This window comes from Mixophyes fleayi, chromosome 4 (assembly GCF_038048845.1).
Source record: "Mixophyes fleayi isolate aMixFle1 chromosome 4, aMixFle1.hap1, whole genome shotgun sequence".
Classification (NCBI taxonomy): domain Eukaryota; kingdom Metazoa; phylum Chordata; class Amphibia; order Anura; family Limnodynastidae; genus Mixophyes; species Mixophyes fleayi.
Genome location: NC_134405.1, coordinates 10,452,884 through 10,475,896, shown reverse-complemented (window position 1 = coordinate 10,475,896; position 23,013 = coordinate 10,452,884). Strand labels below are relative to the sequence as shown.

Below are 23,013 nucleotides of genomic sequence, written 5' to 3'. Positions count from 1 at the left end.
TAATGTGAGTGACACAGTGCATGCTGATACTTGTAGTTCCCCAGCAGCTGCCCACCCACACCTCCCCTGTGTGCTGTAATGTGAGTGACACAGTGCATGCTGATACTTGTAGTTCCCCAGCAGCTGCCCACCCACACCTCCCCTGTGTGCAGTAATGTGAGTGACACAGTGCATGCTGATACTTGTAGTTCCCCAGCAGCTGCCCACCCACACCTTCCCTGTGTACTGTAATGTGAGTGACACAGTGCATGCTGATACTTGTAGTTCCCCAGCAGCTCCCCACCCACACCTCCCCTGTGTACTATGAGTCACACAGTGTATACAGCAGGTGCACAGGGCAGTATACAGCCAGCAGTGACGTGGCACAGACCCCAGACTCAGACCCCCCAGCCCTGTCCCTATATAACACCCTCCATACAGGTTTCATAGAACCCCTCCCCGCTGATTGGACGCCTGCCAGCCACTGTCGACAACGATTGGCTGGCTGTGACAAGAGCCCTGTTCTCATTGGTTGTCCACGATCGGGTCTTCTATTGGCTGCAGAACTGCCAGACTACAGTTTCTCGTGTGTGATTGGCCGCCTTTGCCCCTCTCCAGCCTTGTGATTGGACGGAGTCACCCTACGTGGGTGGGGCCTGGAGCCCCGGTCTGTCCTGGAGCTAGAGGCCGGTTCAGAGTGAGACTGTCCCGGCCACGGAAGGATGGGTCGTCCCGGAGATGGTGTTTTCGTGTTCCTGTTGCTGTGCGCGGCTGCTGCAGGGAGAAGCTGAGCAGAGAGGCCGTGAGACCGGGTAAGGGGGCAGATAGGGGTCTGTGGGTAATGTCACCTTGTATGTGGTCTGTGACCCAGAGAAGAGCTGCTGCCTGTCACTGCCACCTACACACATGTGTAAGGACACTGATTGTCAGCTCTTGGGGCAAGTTACAGCCCTCAAACTGCCTCCTAATGCTGAAAGCTGTGATTTACTGGTAGATTGTCAGCTCTTGGGCCAAGTTACAGCCCTTAAACTATTTCAAGAGGCTTAAAGTCCACTTAACAGTCCATTTTACTGGTAGATTGTCAGCTCTTGGGGCAAGTTAGAGCCCTTGAACTTTCTCATGAGGCTTCAAGTCAGTCTCGTCGGCTTGTAATTCGTGGGTGGATTGTCAGCTCTTGGGAGCATACATACAAATGTCACATTGAATTTTTGGAATTGTATATCGCCCTACAATAGATACCGTATAGATTGTCAGCTCTTGGGGCAAATCGTGCATGTTCTGGATTCCTGCCCCGATTACCCGCACTCCTGCCTAGTTGTGCTGGAAACATCCAGAAATGTAGACTTGTCCAGACATATTAATGTATGCTTGGTGCATTTGTCTATACCTGACGGAGGTGTTGGGTTTGTAAGTGTATATATATATATAGAGAGAGAGAGAGAGAGAGAGAGCTAAGGAGAGTGAGATTGGCGGCTTGGTCCGGATTTCCTTGCTCCTATTTTTGGCTGTGGAATTTGCAGTGGTCGTGTGTTTTCCCGTAGACACAGCCGCCGTCTCCCAACACGGGGCAGGAATATCTATATTCCTGGATAGTCGGTCTATATAGGAGCATGCGTTCATCATCACGGCTGAATATATGCAGGGTCACGACCTACTTTATCTCCCCCCAGGTGTTAAATATTTCAGCACATACCAACTGCGTGTCCATCGCTGCTCCCCCTGGGCCAAGACGGAGCTCTAGACATCCCTAGGTTTTGCTATGACACATAACGTCTGTCTGGAGACACCCCATCTTTGAATCATACTTGCTGCCCAGGGGGGATAAGCCAGTACTGTCATAGGCGTATAAACTTGTACCTCACAGATGGTCTTTTTGTAGTAATAATCTGTAAACTATTAGTTACTGACCACTCTAGAGATCTGCAGAGCATTCCACTATTTCATCTACCCCCAGACATACACATACTGATATATTATACCAGATTATTAGTTACTGACCACTCTAGAGATCTGCAGAACATTGCTCTATTTCATCTACCCCCTGACAAGTAAATGCTGATATATTATACCGGATTATTAGATTACGGTCCACTCTAGTGATCTGCAGAACATTGCTCTGTTCCATCTACCCCCTGACAGATACATACTGACATATTATACTGGATTATTAGACTACGGTCCACTCTAGTGATCTGCAGAACATTGCTCTGTTCCATCTACACCAAGACAGATACATACTGACATATTATACTGGATTATTAGACTACGGTCCACTCTAGTGATCTGCAGAACATTGCTCTGTTCCATCTACACCAAGACAGATACATACTGACATATTATACTGGATTATTAGACTACGGTCCACTCTAGTGATCTGCAGAACATTGCTCTGTTCCATCTACCCCCTGACAGATACATACTGACATATTATACTGGATTATTAGACTACGGTCCACTCTAGTGATCTGCAGAACATTGCTCTGTTCCATCTACACCAAGACAGATACATACTGACATATTATACTGGATTATTAGACTACAGTGCACTCTAGAGATCTGCAGAACATTGCTCTGTTCCATTTACCCCCAGACATACACATACTGAAATATATTCTGCAGAGTATATCTATAAAAACTGGATTTATTTATCCTCTTACTCCCTGAACATTTTGATTTCTTCCAGTAACTCGATTCCTGCTTATAGCACAGTTAGTTGTCGTCCCTGTCATCACTTGTATGTAATGTTTTTTACATTATTGTGTCAGTGACTTTCACTTCCCTCCTTAGTGTGGTGTCTTATTGTGCAGTCACACTGCAGAAAATGTTACTTAGTAAACTGAGGGGCAGCGACTGTTTTTGGGGGACTTCGAAACATTAGAGAAGAACCTGGAGTATAAAAGATGGAACACTGCGGTGATCCGTAGGATTTAGAAACAGGTTCTGAGGAAGTGAGAAGTAGTTACTGACCCAGGGGTGTGAGAAGCATCAGGGTAAGGAGGAAAGAGAGACACTCTGGAACAATCTGGAATTCGGAGGAATTTACTGTGATCGGTGGAGAGTGGGATAGGGGGGGGGGGGGGGGTAGAATATTGAGCATTTGAGGACGATCTGAGGGAGGGGTCTGCTGCTCTGTCATTGCAGGAGCTTGCGGTCTGTCTCCGCTCTTATAACCACTGTAATCCTGTTTTCCTCATGGAACATTCCGCTAGAAAGTTCCTTGGAGTTATTCCAGGGACTCTGTCGTCCGGCATCCTGCACAGCTGTTATATTCATCATCCCTCTCTCTGTCCTAACTCTCCCCACCTCCACCTTCTTTCCCATGCACTCCCCTTTCCTCTGTCCCATTTTATTTATTCCTAATCTGTTTCTCTCACTGTCGCCTTCTTACATAGTATTGATAAAGTCTACATTTTCCATGGCCCCTCTCTCCTCCAGCCTGGTCCCCTCCTTTCTCCCACCCGATCACCCCCTGACTCTTTCCCTCCTGCAGTAATTGGACCTCAGACATTTCATTGAGAGAAGGGAGGTAATAATGGGCTCTTTGTCCTCTCCAAGTACCACGTTCAGTAGCATTAATACCCGAGAGGCCGGGGAGCAGGGCATTCTGGGATGGCACTATTTATTATATAGTGATTCCTCTAATCCCGGCGTGAGGAATGTGTAGTAATTTCCGAGCGTAGTACATTTACCCTTTAGTTTGTTTTCCTTCGACATAGTCGGACCACGTCATTGCTTCTGCCAGTAATATTGAAGTAAGTTGTCAAACATACAGACTTCAGTGTGTGTGAGCTTTGCTTTACAAGCGTCTCTTCTCATCTCGCTTTCAGCTGCATTGGATCCCCCGTTCCCCTCAAGAATTATCACCGTACCCCCCTTCTGTTGTACAGAGCATCGTCTCCTAATATTTTTAAGTAGAGTGTCTATTTCTTTTGTAGGATCTACAGCTTCTTTGGCAGGAGGGGTGGAAGACTTGGCTTCGGACTCCCACTGCTGAGAGTACCTGCATTGTATTCTCATGGCTTTCACTGTTCGTTTCCCCATCTTAGTATATAACACGTGCCCTTCTGCTGGTAACATTGCTTATGTTAAAGAAGAAACGAGGCAGAAGTATGGTCATAGATGTCATCATTCCCAATTGGAAATTGAGGACTTAATAGGTGTTCTGCTCCCCCCCCTTTTACTCACAGGTCTGCTCACGCTATAGCCAGACTCTCTCAAACCTCGCCCGTGTAGGAAATCGCCATTCCCCTTTCCTGAGAGACCACACCCCTTTCGGACGCTGATAAAACGGACTGTCAGAGAAAATCAGGACTGCTGGCAGGTGTGACTTAGGACTCCACCTGAATCTGTTTCCATTGCTCCATATATGTCTGGAACTTCATAGAACCTAAACCAGGACCCCCGGCACAGATTCTGTATACCTCCTCTTCCGAGGACCCCTGAGTGCTCGCTTAGTGACCGCTCCTCGGGCCTTGTGTGTCTATGCACAATACAGCGTGTAAATGCCCAGCAGTTAGTGCCCCTGGGGTACCTGCTGTAGCTGAGCAGACGCTTCAGTGTCACTGTACCAGAGGTTTTGGCGCAGCGGGAGGGGAAGGTGAAATTCTGTGTTACCTGATTGCACAGGAGCCACGGTTAATTCTGTATGGTGTTGCGTGCATTGCTCACCCACGTGCCAGCTCCCTGTTCTCCGTGTTGTCGGTGGTGTCTTCACCGAGCCCTACCAAAGTCCTACATTGGCCGGTCTATCTAACTATGGTGATGTCCAAAGTGGACAACCCCTTGAGGCATCTACCGGAACATATCCAATCGTCTGTTGTTGCTGTTATGTGGAACTTTTTTGTAAGCCGGCTATGGTTACCCAGGAAAACTGCTACACTTCCCTTATTATGGAGATAACCGCTCCATCTTGTGTTCTGTTCTGGTGATCGCCCATTGTAGTATGGATCTGGTTTCAGTATTTTCCAGAGTTGAATACATTTTAGAGCACAGCTCATTCTCTGTGAAACTGGTGGGGAAAAATGAAAAGTAAATAGTAAACTGGTAATAAGTGTAATTAGCAAACTAGCTTGATGGCTTACTTTTATTCTGCCAAAAGCATTCTCTGGTTCCCTTTAAGGCATATCTGCCCCAATAAGCTTACACTCTACATTCCAGCCCCAGGTAATCTCCTCGCTGTACCACTGAGCCAGCCGCCCGTGCAGTATGTGGGCACTGAGTCAGGATAATTGACGTTAATGAGTTTGGATATTTATACGCCCCAGGCCTGGGCATGGTGATTATAAGGCGTTGTGTGATGTAGCAGAAGATGATAGGATCCTGTACAGACAGATCCACAGAGTAACAGCTGGAAATCTGTACTGTGTCCTATATACTGTATATATTTGTTCCGTAGAGCTTACTGTCTGACCAGTGGGATTTATCATGCACTAAACCACAGCAACCAATCGGATACTTGCTTTTATGGTGTGACTTACACTAGACAGAAGCTGATGTCTGATTGGTTGATTGCCACAGGATTTTGCAGTCTGTTAGTAAATACCCCCCCCCACCTCCCCCTCAGTGTTTTACTCTGATATATGGACTATCGCTGGGTGGGTTAAAGGGACTGCTCTCCCAGTCTCTGGTTGGGGATCAATATGGTTCATGTAGGCAGCATTATTTTCATAATTCAATATTATATTTATTTTTTTCAGACAAGTTGTTGGTTATCACAGTAGCCACAGAAACTACAGAAGGGTATCAGCGATTTGTAAGAACTGCCAAGCACTATAATTACACTGTAAAGGTGAGAGCCTTCCCCCATCCCTGGGTTCCGTAAGGTCTCCTGTCTTTCTTCTTCTACCTTATTGTCTGTCAGTCTCTCATCGCCTGTCTCAGTGGCATCACCCCCCTCAGTTCTCACTATTGCTATCCTCTGTTCGTTGTCTCTTGGTTTGCTTCACGTTAATGATTGTTCTTCCTTGTGTCCAGACTCTAGGCCTGGGTCAGGAGTGGAAGGGCGGAGATGTGGCCCGCACTGTCGGTGGAGGCCAGAAGGTCCGGTGGCTGAAAGACGAACTTGAGAAGATCCACGAGCAGGAGGACCTGGTGGTCATGTTTGTGGACAGGTACGTGGCTTTGTCTAGTGACTGTACTGGTCCAGGAAGAGGGGGGGGGTGAATTAGGAGCATGTGTCCTGACAGGCCGCCCCCCGTCTTGTCTCCTATCCGCAGCTATGACGTTATTTTAGCTGGTAGTCCCATCGAGCTGCTGTGGAAGTTCCATCAGTTTGAACATAAGGTGGTCTTCTCAGCGGAGGGATTCTGCTGGCCAGACTGGGCCCTTGCAGAGAAATATCCGCCTGTCGGCCAAGGGAAGCGCTTCCTCAACTCTGGGGGTGAGTAGCTGCCCGTCCCTGTCTTACTAATGAAGCTTAATACTTCAGTTAACAGTAATTCTAAGCTGACAGAAGCATGCTCTTCTGGTCTATGCGGAATTGGTGTAACACTTTCACTAGGTGGTATAGAAGCCATAGTGGGCTAAACAAAGTTTCCCCAGCACCCCAGCTGCTTGTTGGAGAAATAACTCGACCATGAGTGCCCCAATACACATTTATTAGGATTGTGTTCTCATCGTCCCCCTTTTTTTTGGCAGTGGGTCATCCAGACCGACTGTATAATTATAGGAGGTGAAATACCGACAGACTCTTGGTTATATTTAGGTATTGCTTCTGACCTATAATCCAATTACTCCCCACAATTTGACTTGTATATGTAATTGTAGCTCTATGAAGCAAACTTGGATTTAAAAGTTCAAATGTCATTTTAATCAGCAACTTTGATCCCAAGTGGATATCCTGGGTGGATTTAAACCTATAGGTAAACATTCTATAAGCAGACTAAATGTTCTAAAACACATCCCTATCCCTCCCCCCATTCCCATATACTCTGTCCTCCCCTTTATCTTTTCCTTTTTTTAAAATTATATTTAATTTGATGGCTAGAAAAGAAAGAATACACAAAGAAATGAACAACAACTTCAATTAATACTGTTTATTCTGTTTTATTTATTGCACTGAGATTATGTAATCTAAGTTTGTGCGTCGTTCTCGTTAAATGACGTTACTGCCCCCGCTGTGAGTTTCTGGGTCCCACAAACTTCCCCTGTGGCCCCTCTCTCCGCAGGCTTCATTGGGTATGCGCCTCAGCTATATCGAATTGTTCAATTATGGAAATATAAAGATTCTGACGACGACCAGTTATTCTACACCAAGGTTTACCTGGACGAAGATTTCCGGGTAAGCGAAGGGGGGAGTGCGGTCACCTCTACTTCTATATTTCCATCCCCCTCTTCACTGCAACCCCCACCTGCCTCCAATATATCTGGCTTATTTACTATTTTTGTTTCATGTCTGACATTTTCCTCTTCTTGTCCGCAGGAGAAGTTCAGCATCACTCTGGACCATAAGTCAAAGATTTTCCAAAATCTGAATGGAGCCATTGGTACGTACATCGGAGGTCCACACTCCTTAGGGGAACTAACTAGTACCAGACCTGCAGTGCTGCCCACGCTCACAGCCAGTACCAGCACATTTCCCATTTATCCGTACCCGCTGTTAGCCTGTGTATGCGCTCGGTGGGACACCGTAATAACAGACCCCCATCGTTGCAGCAAAATCTCTGTCTCTCTAACGGAGTGACAAGAACAGTCTATAAGAATCAGTGTATATAACTAATATGTGCTCGGCCATTTCAGCTTTCCGTGCCCTGAAATGTTATAATGTCATGGTTTGTTGCTCGCTACTAACAAAGGGATTACCTTTACCACACGGAGGCATCAGTAACTCGTATATACCCAGGAGAGAAGGAAAATATCCTAAGGAATGGAGATAGATTTAATCAAACACATGTAAAAGTTTATATAAATCTTATAATGTGATCGTACAGCCTATAACTGGTTTCTGTTGTTCCGCCAACAGGCCATGTTTTCAGGATTTGTTTAACTCAAGAATTTATCTAATAGACTAAGCAATGAATGTCTCTTAGGGACTTGAGGTGCTGAGGGTTGGCAGTCTGGTGTAGTAAAGGAATACACAGGTGCCAATGGTTGCTGTGTACTGTCATCATGCTATTTCTGTGTATTAAACGCTGTTATCCCCATGTACCCCCATATAGATGAGGTCGTACTGAAGTTTGATAAGAATAAAGTGCGCGCCCGGAATGTGGCGTTTGACACTATTCCTGTAGTAATCCACGGGAACGGACCCACCAAGGTACAGCTCCACCTCCTCTCTTGTCATGTCTCTCTAAATACATCACGCCTCCACCTCCCCTCTCCCTACATTCACCACTCTCTATTCTCATGTCTCTCTACATACATCACACCTCCACCTCCCCTCTCCCTACATTCACCATTCTCTATTCTCATGTCTCTCTACATACATCACGCCTCCACCTCCCCTCTCCCTACATTCACCATTCTCTATTCTCCTGTCTCTCTACATACATCACGCCTCCACCTCCCCTCTCCCTACATTCACCATTCTCTATTCTCATGTCTCTCTACATACATCACGCCTCCACCTCCCCTCTCCCTACATTCACCATTCTCTATTCTCCTGTCTCTCTACATACATCACGCCTCCACCTCCCCTCTCCTTACATTCACCATTCTCTATTCTCATGTCTCTCTACATACATCACGCCTCCACCTCCCCTCTCCATACATTCACCATTCTCTATTCTCGTGTCTCTCTACATACATCACGCCTCCACCTCCCCTCTCCCTACATTCACCACTCTCTATTCTCGTGTCTCTCTACATACATCACGCCTCCACCTCCCCTCTCCCTACATTCACCATTCTCTATTCTCATGTCTCTCTACATACATCACACCTCCACCTCCCCTCTCCTTACATTCACCATTCTCTATTCTCATGTCTCTCTACATACATCACTCCTCCACCTCCCCTCTCCCTACATTCACCATTCTCTATTCTCGTGTCTCTCTACATACATCACGCCTCCACCTCCCCTCTACATACATTCACCATTCTCTATTTTTGTGTCTCTCTACATACATCACGCCTCCACCTCCCTTCTCCCTACATTCACCATTCTCTATTCTCATGTCTCTCTACATACATCACGCCTCCACCTCCCTTCTCCCTACATTCACCATTCTCTATTCTCGTGTCTCTCTACATACATCACGCCTCCACCTCCCCTCTCCCTACATTCACCATTCTCTATTCTCCTGTCTCTCTACATACATCACGCCTCCACCTCCCCTCTCCTTACATTCACCATTCTCTATTCTCGTGTCTCTCCACATACATCACGCCTCCACCTCCCCTCTCCCTACATTCACCATTCTCTATTCTCGTGTCTCTCTACATACATCACGCCTCCACCTCCCCTCTACATACATTCACCATTCTCTATTCTCGTGTCTCTCTACATACATCACGCCTCCACCTCCCTTCTCCCTACATTCACCATTCTCTATTCTCGTGTCTCTCTAAATACATCACGCCTCCACCTCCCCTCTCCTTACATTCACCATTCTCTATTCTCGTGTCTCTCTACGTACATCACGCCTCCACCTCCCCTCTACATACATTCACCATTCTCTATTCTCGTGTCTCTCTACGTACATCACGCCTCCACCTCCGCTCTCCCTACATTCACCATTCTCTATTCTCGTGTCTCTCTAAATACATCACGCCTCCACCTCCCTTCTCCCTACATTCACCATTCTCTATTCTCGTGTCTCTCCACATACATCACGCCTCCACCTCCCCTCTACATACATTCACCATTCTCTATTCTCGTGTCTCTCTACATACATCACGCCTCCACCTCCCCTCTCCCTACATTCACCATTCTCTATTCTCGTGTCTCTCTACATACATCACTCCTCCACCTCCCCTCTACATACATTCACCATTCTCTATTCTCGTGTCTCTCTACATACATCACGCCTCCACCTCCCCTCTCCCTACATTCACCATTCTCTATTCTCGTGTCTCTCTACATACATCACGCCTCCACCTCCCCTCTACATACATTCACCATTCTCTATTCTCGTGTCTCTCTACATACATCACGCCTCCACCTCCCCTCTCCCTATATTCACCATTCTCTATTCTCGTGTCTCTCTACATACATCACGCCTCCACCTCCCCTCTCCCTATATTCACCATTCTCTATTCTCGTGTCTCTCTAAATACATCACGCCTCCACCTCCCTTCTCCCTACATTCACCATTCTCTATTCTCATGTCTCTCTACATACATCACGCCTCCACCTCCCTTCTCCCTACATTCACCATTCTCTAGTCTCGTGTCTCTCTACATACATCACGCCTCCACCTCCCCTCTACATACATTCACCATTCTCTATTCTCGTGTCTCTCTACATACATCACGCCTCCACCTCCCCTCTCCCTACATTCACCATTCTCTATTCTCCTGTCTCTCTACATACATCACGCCTCCACCTCCCCTCTCCCTACATTCACCATTCTCTATTCTCCTGTCTCTCTACATACATCACGCCTCCACCTCCCCTCTACATACATTCACCATTCTCTATTCTCGTGTCTCTCTACATACATCAAGCCTCCACCTCCCCTCTCCCTACATTCACCATTCTCTATTCTCGTGTCTCTCTACATACATCACGCCTCCACCTCCCCTCTCCCTACATTCACCATTCTCTATTCTCGTGTCTCTCCACATACATCACGCCTCCACCTCCCCTCTACATACATTCACCATTCTCTATTCTCGTGTCTCTATACATACATCACGCCTCCACCTCCCCTCTACATACATTCACCATTCTCTATTCTCGTGTCTCTCTACATACATCACGCCTCCACCTCCCCTCTCCCTACATTCACCATTCTCTATTCTCGTGTCTGTCTAAATACATCACGCCTCCACCTCCCTTCTCCCTACATTCACCATTCTCTATTCTCGTGTCTCTCTACATACATCACGCCTCCACCTCCCCTCTACATACATTCACCATTCTCTATTCTCGTGTCTCTCTACATACATCACGCCTCCACCTCCCCTCTCCCTACATTCACCATTCTCTATTCTCGTGTCTCTATACATACATCACGCCTCCACCTCCCCTCTACATACATTCACCATTCTCTATTCTCGTGTCTCTCTACATACATCACGCCTCCACCTCCCCTCTCCCTACATTCACCATTCTCTATTCTCGTGTCTGTCTAAATACATCACGCCTCCACCTCCCTTCTCCCTACATTCACCATTCTCTATTCTCGTGTCTCTCTACATACATCACGCCTCCACCTCCCCTCTACATACATTCACCATTCTCTATTCTCGTGTCTCTCTACATACATCACGCCTCCACCTCCCCTCTCCCTACATTCACCATTCTCTATTCTCGTGTCTCTCTACATACATCACGCCTCCACCTCCCCTCTACATACATTCACCATTCTCTATTCTCGTGTCTCTCTACATACATCACGCCTCCACCTCCCCTCTCCCTATATTCACCATTCTCTATTCTCGTGTCTCTCTACATACATCACGCCTCCACCTCCCCTCTACATACATTCACCATTCTCTATTCTCGTGTCTCTCTACATACATCACGCCTCCACCTCCCCTCTCCCTACATTCACCATTCTCTATTCTCCTGTCTCTCTACATACATCACGCCTCCACCTCCCCTCTCCCTACATTCACCATTCTCTATTCTCCTGTCTCTCTACATACATCACGCCTCCACCTCCCCTCTACATACATTCACCATTCTCTATTCTCGTGTCTCTCTACATACATCAAGCCTCCACCTCCCCTCTCCCTACATTCACCATTCTCTATTCTCGTGTCTCTCTACATACATCACGCCTCCACCTCCCCTCTCCCTACATTCACCATTCTCTATTCTCGTGTCTCTCCACATACATCACGCCTCCACCTCCCCTCTACATACATTCACCATTCTCTATTCTCGTGTCTCTATACATACATCACGCCTCCACCTCCCCTCTACATACATTCACCATTCTCTATTCTCGTGTCTCTCTACATACATCACGCCTCCACCTCCCCTCTCCCTACATTCACCATTCTCTATTCTCGTGTCTGTCTAAATACATCACGCCTCCACCTCCCTTCTCCCTACATTCACCATTCTCTATTCTCGTGTCTCTCTACATACATCACGCCTCCACCTCCCCTCTACATACATTCACCATTCTCTATTCTCGTGTCTCTCTACATACATCACGCCTCCACCTCCCCTCTACATACATTCACCATTCTCTATTCTCGTGTCTCTCTACATACATCACGCCTCCACCTCCCCTCTCCCTACATTCACCATTCTCTATTCTCGTGTCTCTCTACATACATCACGCCTCCACCTCCCCTCTACATACATTCACCATTCTCTATTCTCGTGTCTCTCTACATACATCACGCCTCCACCTCCCCTCTCCCTACATTCACCATTCTCTATTCTCGTGTCTCTCTACGTACATCACTCCTCCACCTCCCCTCTCCCTATATTCACCATTCTCTATTGTCGTGTCTCTCTACATACATCACGCCTCCACCTCCCCTCTACATACATTCACCATTCTCTATTCTCGTGTCTCTCTACATACATCACGCCTCCACCTCCCCTCTACATACATTCACCATTCTCTATTCTCGTGTCTCTCTACATACATCACGCCTCCACCTCCCCTCTCCCTATATTCACCATTCTCTATTCTCGTGTCTCTCTACATACATCACGCCTCCACCTCCCCTCTCCCTATATTCACCATTCTCTATTCTCGTGTCTCTCTAAATACATCACGCCTCCACCTCCCCTCTACATACATTCACCATTCTCTATTCTCGTGTCTCTCTACATACATCACGCCTCCACCTCCCCTCTCCCTACATTCACCATTCTCTATTCTCGTGTCTCTCTACATACATCACGCCTCCACCTCCCCTCTCCCTACATTCACCATTCTCTATTCTCGTGTCTCTCTACATACATCACGCCTCCACCTCCCTTCTCCCTACATTCACCATTCTCTATTCTCATGTCTCTCTACATACATCACGCCTCCACCTCCCTTCTCCCTACATTCACCATTCTCTATTCTCGTGTCTCTCTACATACATCACGCCTCCACCTCCCCTCTACATACATTCACCATTCTCTATTCTCGTGTCTCTCTACATACATCACGCCTCCACCTCCCCTCTCCCTACATTCACCATTCTCTATTCTCCTGTCTCTCTACATACATCACGCCTCCACCTCCCCTCTCCCTACATTCACCATTCTCTATTCTCCTGTCTCTCTACATACATCACGCCTCCACCTCCCCTCTACATACATTCACCATTCTCTATTCTCGTGTCTCTCTACATACATCAAGCCTCCACCTCCCCTCTCCCTACATTCACCATTCTCTATTCTCGTGTCTCTCTACATACATCACGCCTCCACCTCCCCTCTCCCTACATTCACCATTCTCTATTCTCGTGTCTCCTACATACATCACGCCTCCACCTCCCCTCTCCTTACATTCACCATTCTCTATTCTCATGTCTCTCTACATACATCACTCCTCCACCTCCCCTCTCCCTACGTTCACCATTCTCTATTCTCGTGTCTCTCCACATACATCACACCTCCACCTCCCCTCTCCCTACATTCACCATTCTCTATTCTCGTGTCTCTCTACATACATCACGCCTCCACCTCCCCTCACCCTACATTCACCATTCTCTATTCTCGTGTCTCTCTACATACATCACGCCTCCACCTCCCCTCTACATACATTCACCATTCTCTATTCTCGTGTCTCTCTACATACATCACGCCTCCACCTCCCCTCTCCCTACATTTACCATTCTCTATTCTCGTGTCTCTCTACATACATCACGCCTCCACCTCCCCTCTACATACATTCACCATTCTCTATTCTCGTGTCTCTCTACATACATCACGCCTCCACCTCCCCTCTACATACATTCACCATTCTCTATTCTCGTGTCTCTCTACATACATCACGCCTCCACCTCCCCTCTCCCTACATTCACCATTCTCTATTCTCGTGTCTCTCTACATACATCACGCCTCCACCTCCCTTCTCCCTACATTCACCATTCTCTATTCTCGTGTCTCTCTACATACATCACGCCTCCACCTCCCCTCTACATACATTCACCATTCTCTATTCTCGTGTCTCTCTACATACATCACGCCTCCACCTCCCCTCTCCCTACATTCACCATTCTCTATTCTCGTGTCTCTCTAAATACATCACGCTTCCACCTCCCTTCTCCCTACATTCACCATTCTCTATTCTCTATTCCCGTGTCTCTCGCCATACATCACGCCCCCACCTCTCCTCTCCTTACATTCACCATTCTCTATTCTCGTGTCTCTACATACATCACGCCCCCACCTCTCCTCTCCTTACATTCACCATTCTCTATTCTCCTGTCTCTCTACATACATCACGCCTCCACCTCCCCGCTCCCTACATTCACCATTCTCTATTCCCGTGTCTCTCTACATACATGACGCCTCCACCTCCCCTCTCCCTACATTCACCATTCTCTATTCTCCTGTCTCTCTCCATACATCACGCCTCCACCTCCCCTCCTCTCTCTTTAACCACTGTCTTTATCCAGCTGCAGTTGAATTATCTGGGGAATTATGTCCCGAATGCCTGGACCCATGAAGGCGGCTGTGAGATTTGTGACGATGATCTGTTGGACATCTCCGAGGTTGAGGTGAGAACACCTTACCAGCAATTGCCCACTTTACAGCAGCGGTGCCACCCATGGGGCGTTCTACCGAGCATTGCATGACCGTGAAACAACTTTTGGCGTCCGTTGACCATCATGGGATTAGTGATTGTTCATCCCGTTTTCATTTTAGGAGATTTGAGACAGGAAATGCTACTTTGACCTGCATGATGAGATTTCGAAGCGATTAATCACACAACATAGTTCAGGGTTTTGTAAGAGATTCGTCTCATAAGATTGGATTGCAAACGACTAAATCTCACTTAGTTCAGGCCCCAGTTCTGTTAGGATATCTTGTGAAACAGGCGTACTGACAATACCTACAAGATGCCTGCTGTATATTTTTTCTCTATTTTATAACTAACGGAATGTATTTGATTAGTTCTTTGGTTTTGAGTGACGGTAAATGTTCCTATGATAGCTTTCGTGAAACAAATATCCTAGTAACACGGTAAGGCCTGAGTTTGGCTGACTGTAGGAATCCATCTTGTCTCTCACAGGATGACGATCTTCCTCACATTCTCCTGGGAGTCTTCATCGAGCAGCCAACCCCGTTCCTGCCTCAGTTCCTGGAGAGACTGGGAGCCTTAAACTACCCGCAGAACCGCCTGTCTCTCTACATCCATAATAGCGTGAGTATGTTCCTCCCCCCTATACACAACCGACCTGTATCCAGATACTTCACCCTGGCTGTCTATAAATTCCCCCCACCCTGACTTATCGCAGCGTTGTCAGCTACTCTCCTCCAACAATCACCCACTTCTACTGATATCACTGGAGTAGAACAACGGCTATAACTATTACTTGTCTAATAAAGATGTCCTATAGGGCTCATCGAGGGGGTCTCTTGTATCAAGCAGCTGACTTGCTTTCAGGATGTCTCTTTATCAGTGGAATTTCTGACCGTTTTCTCTTTTTCCTACAGGAAGTTTATCACGAGAAGCACATTCAGACCTTCTGGGAAAATCACAAAGACGAGTTTTCAAATGTTAAAATTGTGGGCCCCGAAGAAGCCCTAAGCCAAGGAGAGGCCAGAGACATGGGGATGTATGTACTGCTTATCTGATCTGGGTGGGGGGGTTTAAATCAAGCTGCACTACCACCTAAATCTTACCAACCTTCACATCCACACGGCCAAAGCACTGGGGCTACTAGGTGCAGGGTCTTCTTATAATAACAGCTGTGGGACAGTATGAGCGGGAGGAGTGAGCGACCCACCCCTACTCCAACTCTTCCGGCATTTTAAACTGGTGAATGAAGTTGATTTGCCGGTTCTCTATTAACAGAAAGTCTGGTAAAGGTTAATCTGACGGGGGCTGGGAGCTGGATGGAATGACAAATGTTACCCAGGAAATATCGGAATTGGGGGCAACCTTAGGGCAGCCAGAGGGAGGCAGCATAGGGTCACTAAGGGTAACCATTTCATAGTATGAATAATATGACTTCTTCCCTCGCAGGGACTTGTGCCGGCAGGACAAGACCTGTGACTTCTACTTCAGCCTGGACTCCGACGTGGTGCTCACAAACCCAGACACCCTGTACATCCTCATTCAGGAGAACCGGTAAGTGTGTGCGATAAGAAATAAAGGTTATGCCTAGGCCACTACTCTGTTCATAGCTAGAACCTAGGCCACTACTCGGCTGCTAGCTAGGCCTAGGCCAGTACTCGGCTCCTAGCTAGGCCTAGGCCAGTATTCGGCTCCTAGCTAGGCCTAGGCCAGTACTCGGCTCCTAGCTAGGCCTAGGCCAGTACTCGGCTCCTAGCTAGGCCTAGGCCACTACTCTGCTCCTAGCTAGGCCTAGGCCACTACTCGGCTCCTAGCTAGGCCTAGGCCACTACTCGGCTCCTAGCTAGGCCTAGGCCACTACTCGGCTCCTAGCTAGGCCTAGGCCACTACTCGGCTCCTAGCTAGGCCTAGGCCACTACTCGGCTCCTAGCTAGGCCTAGGCCACTACTCGGCTCCTAGCTAGGCCTACGCCACTATTCTACTCGGCTCATATCTAGGCCACTATTCTACTCGGCTCATAGCTAGGCCTAGGCCACTACTCGGCTCATAGCTAGGCCTAGGCCAATATTCAACTCATGTAACCCTCTCATTACAGGAATATCATTGCTCCTATGGTATCTCGCAGTGGGAAACTCTGGTCCAACTTCTGGGGTGCGCTAAGCCCTGAGGGATATTACGCCCGATCAGAGGACTATGTTGATATTGTACAAGGGAAAAGGATGTGAGTAAATCTTTTTCACCCTGCATGAGGGGAGGGGCACACTCATAGCTCCCTTCTGTCTGTGTCACTCTATGGGGAAGGACACACTCATATCTCCTTTCTGTTTGTGTCTTTCAGTGGGGTGTGGAACGTACCGTACATCGCCCACACCTACCTTATTAGGGGGGAGACTCTACGGAAAGAATTCTCGCACAAGAATATCTTCACGCTGGCCGGGGTAGACCCAGATATGTCTTTCTGCAAGAGCGCGAGAGACAAAGTAAGTGTCTGCACTTGTTCTACAGATATAACGTATGGAGCAGGAGATAAACAATTGTTTATCTTGTGGTGATGTCCCAATAAATGAACGTTTCCTGACCAATAAAGTCATATGACAGGGATGTATTTCTGTCTGTATAATAGATAAGGGCTCGTTCACTTCTGCTAGTTGTTGTACCTAACATGTACATAGTGCAGGACACCTGTGATACGATAACAGGAGTGTGTTTCATTTTTTTCTAGAGCATATTCCTGCACATCAGCAACAGAGATGAGTTTGGGCGTCTGGTCTCCACATCCAGATACAACACCACCCATCTACACAGCGACATGTGGCAGATATTTGAGAACCCAGTGGTAAGGCTCTCTTACTGACAGAGGTACCAGCTCACACCTCAGACCATTCCCAACCATTAATGTTGTCTCCCCTCTGCAGGACTGGCGGGAAAAGTACATCCATGAGAACTACTCCAAGATTTTCGAGGAAGATTATTTTGAGCAGGTAAGTTTTAGATGACTTTATATAACAGCTAAGTTGTAGAAATTCATAAAGACAGAGGGTAAATGTTCTCGAACGCTGCAGCCTGCTTCAATATTAGTCATTTTTGGAGCATATACTGGTGTGTGTCTCTCTCTCGCTCCTGTATATACACACACGCAGGAGACGTGTACCGGTCCCTGTATATACACATGATATGTACGGGGGTATATATATTTATAGATCTGATGTTATGTGTTTATGTCTGTAGCCCTGTCCCGACGTGTACTGGTTCCCCATCTTTAAAGATGTGATGTGTGACGAGTTTGTGGAGGAGATGGAAAACTTTGGACGGTGGTCTGGCGGAAAGAACGAGGTAACGTTATCTGCATCTCGGTCCCCTCAGGAATCGTTACCCGTTTATTGTCTGTGTTATATGAAGGGTTTCTTTACACGCTTTAGTGGATTTCTAGTAACTTTGATTACCGGCCCTTTTGTATTCTTCCTGTGCACATCCTTGAGTCTGACTTCACCCTTCTGCCACTGAGCCCAGGCAAGCAACGGGAGACAGTGTCTCCCTGCTTCCAGCTGGCTCAGTCCTGATACCTGGTGGTGTTCAAAGTGGCACAGTCCCACTACGGTCTGCCAGTAGGTAAACCATCCATATTCGTACTCTTAATAGTCCAATCTGATGGGAATAGAAACCCCCAGAACATAGAAAAACGACATCAAAAGACCCTGCTCACAAGACTTTCAAGACTCAACTTCTCCCACTCCCCAGGTGACTCTCCTTTGTCCATAGAAACCTGATTCTCTAGTAGGCTGGAGACTCGAAGTTAACGGACACTTGGTCCTTCAACCACCTGTTGAGGTATCTCTGGAGCTGTTGGTCTACAAGCCATCGGCAAATTAGATTTTCCCAAATTAATTTATCCAGTAACAGGATCAGCATTAAGGAGTAGTGGGATAACAATATTACCCTTCTCAGTGTGTTAAACACAGATTTGGTTACCTGTTGGGGCACATGCAGAGGACTGGGTTAAAACATAACTGGTACTTGGTGGTAAAGAGGGGTTCCGATTGGGCCATTAGACCTTCTACTACATGGCCAGCTATCCTTATTTAGCCACATCCTTGTGATTACCTAATGTGGGATGTACGCTAGGTCCTTGTACCCAGAGGAACTGAACCGCCACCTCATTTTTTTTTTTTTGGCCATTCAGGACAAGCGTCTGGCAGGCGGCTACGAGAATGTCCCCACCGTGGACATCCACATGACCCAGGCTGGATTTCAGGAAGAGTGGTTAAAGTTTCTGCTGGAATACATCGCACCCGTCACTGAGAAACTCTTCCCAGGATACTACACCAAGGTAACCTAACCATCAGTGGGTTGGGCCAGTTATTATTTGGGATAACTGTGGTTTTCACGCTTTTCTATATTCACTACATCATTGTGTGGAGTCTACGCTCACTGATGTCTTTTTCTTCAGGCGAAGGCACTACTGAATTTTATAGTCCGATACCGACCAGACGAGCAGCCCTTCCTGCGTCCTCATCATGACTCCTCCACGTTTACCATCAACATCGCCCTCAACAGCAAAGGGATCGACTATGAGGTGAGGGCACATAGGTTAAGGGGTTTAAGAGAGGTGTTCTGTTACCTCTCAGTCCCCCCTTTAAACCATGATATCCATAATCTTACTCTCTGTACTCCATGTCCTAAGATCCCAGTTCTCGACCTCTCACCATGCTCCGCTCATCTTTACCTAGTCTCCGTTCTTCTTCTCATCGATCTCTCTCCCACTCAGGGCGGCGGCTGCAGATTTCTCCGCTACAACTGCCAAGTGGAATCTCCGCGCAAAGGATGGTCCATAATTCACCCAGGCCGGCTAACCCATTACCACGAGGGTCTTCCCACCACCACGGGGACTCGCTACATTATGGTGTCATTTGTAGACCCTTGACCCAAAGTTTCCTCTCAAAAGCAAGTTAGGACACTGCGACCAAGAGAAGAAGGACAACCTACCTTTCTCTCCAGCTGAACTGTAGCACCAGAGTGTCGGATATACCCGTAATAATCTCGGATTAGGGTATTTAGACCATTCAAACCTGCTGGTGAATGAAAAGCAAGACGCCATCTATATTCACTATACGAAGGCGCTCTTAATTGTGCTCTCTGTCGATTTTGTTGTTATTTTTTTCTCCAGCCATAAGAATCAGCCAACAATTACAAAACCCTTGCTACTGCACTCACTGACGCTGGGGGTTTTATCTCATGGGCAATTAAGTGCACTCTCCTATCTGTCCAGTTTGAAGCAGTAAAACAATGGCCCGTTCTATTCCCGAGACACTGAGATCTGCTCTGTTTGTGTCCCTATAACTATCCTACTTCTACCAAAACAAGATCATCGGTCATCACACCGACCTTGCCGATTTACCTCACGCTGCCTTCATTTTGTCATTTTTATGTTATTTTTTTTCATTTATTTTATTTTTTTTGCACGGAAAAGCCAAATTTTTTTGCACAGTAACCAAGAATTGGCAGATGGGTTTCTATTCCTCAGCTTTCAAAGTTTAATTTGGGAAGTGGATTCCAGAAAGGCAGCGTCCTATCTGTCAGCACCCTAACGGGGACCGTGGAGTCATTTCAACGGGCCACGGGGTTTTTGTTGTCGATTTTTTTAAATGATTTATAAAGTGCATTTGCTGGCTATGTACAGAATGCTTTAAGTTATTTGCTGCCTACAGGTTTTTTTTGTATTAGAAGTAATTTTAAAGACAATCACATATACACTTTTACATTGTTTAATAAAATATTTCTCTACTTTTAAGGTGTGAAGTGTTTAGTTCCGGTCCGAGAATAGAATAGTGTTCTGCAAACTCGTAGTAAACTGCGGTATCGGCTCACATCCCTGCCATCCAAACAAGACAAATTGACGTGTTGTGTCGGTGCTTAGACCACTTGTGATCACACAGAGCTGGAAGTGCAGAAGAGATTGAAGCCTGCAATCGAAAAATGGATTGCGACAAGCCATAGGCGGGAGCGACCCCTGCTGGTAGCCGGGTGAAAAGGCAAAAAAGCCTCCAGCACCTGGTATTCCCAGCTGGTCTCTCGTCCAAGTACTAACTTCATCCAACCCAGCCTAGCTTCCAAGATCAGATTTTATTGGCCGTGTTCAGGGTGGTCTGGCTGTATGTGGTGGGTGGTTTTCTTCTAGTCACCACCAGCCTCGGTCAACCTCCCCGTACTGGTACTAACTAGGCCTGACACTGCTTTCAAGATCAAACGAAGTTGCACGTGATCAGGGTGGTGTAGCTGTATGTGGTGGTGGCGGTCCTCTCTTAGACCTCTCTACTAGTGATCACCAGGTGCGTCGACCTCTCCATACTGGTACTAACCAGACCCGACATAGCTTCCAAGACTAGACGGGGTTGGACGTGTTCAGGGTGGTGTGGCTGTAGGTGTTGAGGACCTCCTCTCTTAGACCGCTCTACTAGTGATCACCAGGTCCGTCGACCTCTCCATACTGGTACTAACCAGACCCGACATAGCTTCCAAGACTAGACGGGGTTGGACGTGTTCAGGGTGGTGTGGCTGTAGGTGTTGAGGACCTCCTCTCTTAGACCGCTCTACTAGTGATCACCAGGTCCGTCGACCTCTCCATACTGGTACTAACCAGACCTGACATAGCTTCCAAGACTAGACGGGGTTGGACGTGTTCAGGGTGGTGTGGCTGTAGGTGTTGAGGACCTCCTCTCTTAGACCGCTCTACTAGTGATCACCAGGTCCGTCGACCTCTCCATACTGGTACTAACCAGACCCGACATAGCTTCCAAGACTAGACGGGGTTGGACGTGTTCAGGGTGGTGTGGCTGTAGGTGTTGAGGACCTCCTCACTTAGACCTCTTCTGCTTGTGACCCACCTCGGTGGCCTAGCTGCAACTGAGTCGTGTATGTTTATTGTGCAGTGAGGGTTTTAAGTATGAAAAATAAACTAGATCATTTCATGGGTAACTTTGGCACAGACAGGGCAGTTAAGTATTTGTCCTTGCAGATTTCAGTACTCTGGTGGTACAGAATATGGTGGATTCACCATTAATGCATTTGTATACAGTTGTGACTGCTTTTTGTGGGCTTAATTACTGTGGACCTGTCTCCACACTGATGCCTTTAAAACAAGAAATAAGGATCGTCTGACTTTTACAATAACAATGACCGCTGCTTGACTTATAAGTTGATCACTGAAGACGCAGCTTGTTGTTTTCTTGTGTGACCGGCTCCTGAGTATCTTGAAATGGACTGTGGCACTGGATGGGGTAAATCACCGGCGCTAGGCACCGCGGGAAAGGTTATAAATGACTTTTTTTTTTATTAAATAAAAATGTTTTATATGTGTGCACTGCAGCGTTGGCTGGATAACACCCAGCGCTGCAGCAACGAAGGGGTTAACCCCCGGTGCCTATTTATAATTTAAATGTAAAATATATGTAAGCGCTGCAGCGCCTGTAAAGAACCGGCGCTCAGCATTGAAGGGGTTAACTCCCAGTGTAACTACATATTGTCAGGGTTCCCAAGGTAAGACCACGGAGAGAAAGTAGGTGAACGAAGTGGTTTCATTAGAAACACAGGTAATACAGGTTCAGGGTGCAATAACTGGTAAGGCAGTAATATAACCACAGATCTTAACAGCGGAATAGGCAATACTGTAAAGTGATGGTGAGATGCAGTACCCACCAGAGAGAGATGAGTAGCCTGCGGGATGCAGGGTCGGATACCACTGGAAAGGTGGGGAGATGAGTAGCCTGCGGGTTGCAGGGTCGATACCTCTGGAAAGGTGGTGAGATGAGTAGCCTGATAATGCTGAAACAGACAGCAGGTAAAGGTGGAAGTAAGCTGTACAGGTTACACTGAGAAGCAATGAGCTGCAGAGAGCAGAAGCACAGAGATCCACACAGGTGTTTAACTCGGGAACCGGATAGATGATGAGCTGTGTCTGCGACACTGGAATGAACAGTAAAATCACTAGTCAGGTACACAGGTAAGAATAACCAGGAACAGGAGTCAAAGGAGAATGCTTCCTATCAGGTAGAGTGACCTGATGATGTGGTCTAGACTGCTGGGTGAGGCAGTCTTTTAAGGAGTAGCAGCAGGTTTAAATCATGCTGAAAAAACGAGCTTAGCGTGATTGCAATGTATGTGGAGGGATGTGTATAATAAAAAAAATTTACCTCACCTGTGCTGGGGCTGCATGAGCAGCCCTGGATCA

At 47.1% G+C, this 23,013-nt stretch overlaps 1 protein-coding gene across 1 annotated transcript; it reads left to right on the top strand.

The window, feature by feature from the left end:
• The first annotated feature begins 617 nt into the window (after nt 1-617).
• Nucleotides 618-20,577, top strand: LOC142151039 (multifunctional procollagen lysine hydroxylase and glycosyltransferase LH3-like). Its single transcript, XM_075206295.1, is given in 20 exon segments — nt 618-762; nt 765-791; nt 5,676-5,767; nt 5,953-6,089; nt 6,195-6,358; nt 7,146-7,258; nt 7,400-7,463; nt 8,136-8,233; nt 14,665-14,766; nt 15,282-15,413; nt 15,707-15,828; nt 16,239-16,343; nt 16,885-17,010; nt 17,128-17,269; nt 17,512-17,625; nt 17,705-17,770; nt 18,018-18,122; nt 18,970-19,116; nt 19,237-19,362; nt 19,555-20,577. Coding segments are annotated over 20 exon segments (2,199 nt in total). The 5' UTR covers nt 618-701; the 3' UTR covers nt 19,711-20,577.
• Nucleotides 20,578-23,013: the final 2,436 nt, after the last annotated feature.